Below are 2,409 nucleotides of genomic sequence, written 5' to 3'. Positions count from 1 at the left end.
GCTGCTTCCGGGACACTGGGTTCCCAGGGAGGGGACAGGCACAGTGCAGACAGGTGGCCCTGAGTGCTGCTTTACCAGAACCACAGCGGGAAGGGGTGCACAGGAGCCGAGGGGAGGGCAGGAGGGAGAGGAGGAGGAAGAGACAAGCAGAATGCACTTACACAGACACAAGACAAACTCCTGAAGAACCAAAGGACACTAGGGAGGGCTCTGCCCCCCCAAGTCTGCAGTCACCAGGCTCTTCCAACGGGGCGCGTGTGCACCCCACACAGATGGGCTTTAAAACATAAAGCGCCAAACAGTGATGAGGCAACGACGCTCAGCCACGGGCGGCGGGCAGTGTCGCCCCAAGTCCTCACGCTAAGTGCTGCTCAGCACTGGGCAGCAGAAGCCCCGGGGCCCTGTCCAGCTCGAACCCAAGCCCGCCAGCGGCACCCAGGGTAAGGGGTAGAGGGAGGCGCGCCCCTCGGTCGCCCTTGGCGAGCACGAGCATGACCAGGCTCGCACACCAGGCCAGGCCCTCCTCTGACGTCTACTACGGTGTCCCCGGAACACACCTGCCGTGCCACAGGCGAGGCTTCGGTTGCAACGTGCTCACACGTGCTGGGGACCGACCCCGGCACTGGAGCACAGCCCGCAGGGCACGAAGGACACGCGTGTAGAGCGGGGCTCCCGGGAGGGGTGTCACAGTCCGGCACAGCTGCTGCCAGGCTCCCGGTAAGCTCCAGGTACCACGCTAGCCTGGACCACGTGCAGGGGACGCCATACATCGGGACGCCGAGGTGGCCCACAGCCTGCCCCGTGGGAGTGTGAGACACGAGACTCGTCGCCGCGAGGCCCAGGCCAGGGAAGGCCACTCGAGCCAGAGCGCCGCCGAGCTCCATCACGGACGTGCATCGCATCCCGCCAGCAGAGGCTGCCTTCCCCTCCCCGGGGCAGCAACTCCATCAGGGCCGAAGCTCCTCGGGAGGTCAAAGCCCTGGTCCCTGCTCTAAGGCCACTGTTCCCCCATTCCCACCATACAGCCAGCTAGGAAGGGAGACCCTCCCTGGCGAAGCCTGTCCTGACTCAGGAAGGCACTCTCAGCCAGGCCTGGCCGGCAGAAGGCCGCCGTCCATCCGGCTCCGACCCACTCAGCCCTGCAGGGCTCGGCACCACTGCGTACCCCGTCTCCCTATCCGTGCGTCTGTGCCCAGCAGGGAGGGACTCAGTCCACAAAGGCAGACGGGCTAGAGCTCACGTCTCTCTAGAGTCTTAGGGATCTTAAGACACAGCACACAGTCGGTGAGTCCCTCAAATGCACTCGCCGAGCACAGCACCCGGGCAGTCGGCCATGAGCAATGCTATCAGGGTACAGGACGTGGACGCAGAGCCACTCAGCGCCCTGGGAACGAGGTACCTGCCGCTTTCCAGACACGCCTGTGCACCCCGCACCGGGACTCCACTTACCAAACTCCGATACTGGCCCTGGAACAACTTCGAAGTTCGACCGTGTGAAGACTGGGATCCCAGGGAATCGAAAGACTTAGTACGATGAGACGAAGGCCGACCACACACGGAGTCGCTGCCGAGTCCAATGTCTGAGGAGTCAGGAGGTGGGGAGACAGAGACAGAGAGAGCTGAGATGCCCGGTGCCACGGACCTGCTCCCCACACTGGCCTGAAAACTAGGGCCGCACCAAGGGCTGTTTATGCCACCACCAAGACCGGAGGCTGTGCCAGGTCACTGCCACCATGCAGCCCCAACTGCCTCTGCAGAAGCTCCCCGGCTACCTCTCAGTGGTCTTCTGCGAACCTTCCCCGAAGTCTGCTGTCCCGTAACTCTGCCTAGCAGTTCCCCTTTACCTGGAAAGACCTCGCCGCTCGAAGTCCATCACGGAGCCCTCGCCCTCCCACCGATACCCCCGTGCCCACGTCTCCGGGACGGCAGGCCACACCATGTCGCGAGCGACAGGAATCTGCTGGAAACAGAAACCCTCGCGGGTTCCAGCAGGGAAGACGAGGGTCACACCCCGACATGAGATCACCAGGTTGACAAGAGGCTATGGAGTCCAGGACTTCGCTCTGGACTCGGGATGTCCTCTGTGGTCTGACACTCCATGAAGGCCAGCCAACGCTGCCAGCACCCATTCCTCAGAAGTGACTCGATTCAGACGCGAAATCACCACAAAGCCATGGGGCTCTCTCTAGCAGTGCACGTGTGCCTGGCCCTGTCCTGCGGCTGCAAGGAGAGCTTCCACACGAGGTTTATGGAGGGGCTTACGAATCGGGAATGATCTGCAACCCCTGAGGTGTGAAGCCACCCAGGGAAGCCCAGACGTAAAGCTGTTCTCGTACCCTTGGGGCGGACGGGGCAGCACCGCCTCTTCCTCCCACGGTGGAGCCGGCAGAGCCGCCGGGGCCGGCGAAG

The 2,409-nt window shown here is 63.4% G+C and overlaps 1 protein-coding gene across 4 annotated transcripts in view; it reads right to left on the bottom strand.

Moving 5' to 3' along the window:
- ARHGEF7 (Rho guanine nucleotide exchange factor 7) overlaps nucleotides 1-2,409 on the bottom strand; it is a gene marked incomplete at its 5' end in the record, with an annotated part of 116,584 nt that overhangs the window by 80,335 nt on the left and 33,840 nt on the right. For all 4 annotated transcript variants that reach the window (XM_027776205.1, XM_027776206.1, XM_027776204.1 and 1 more), the window contains 1 exon segment: nucleotides 1,450-1,580. In XM_027776205.1, the coding sequence (XP_027632006.1) occupies nucleotides 1,450-1,580 (131 nt within the window).

The sequence above is a fragment of the Tupaia chinensis genome, unplaced genomic scaffold (genome assembly GCF_000334495.1).
Source record: "Tupaia chinensis unplaced genomic scaffold, TupChi_1.0 Scaffold000644_1, whole genome shotgun sequence".
Classification (NCBI taxonomy): Eukaryota; Metazoa; Chordata; class Mammalia; order Scandentia; family Tupaiidae; genus Tupaia; species Tupaia belangeri.
The sequence above is the reverse complement of the archived record's forward strand: the minus strand, read 5'-3'. Positions and strand labels throughout refer to the sequence as shown.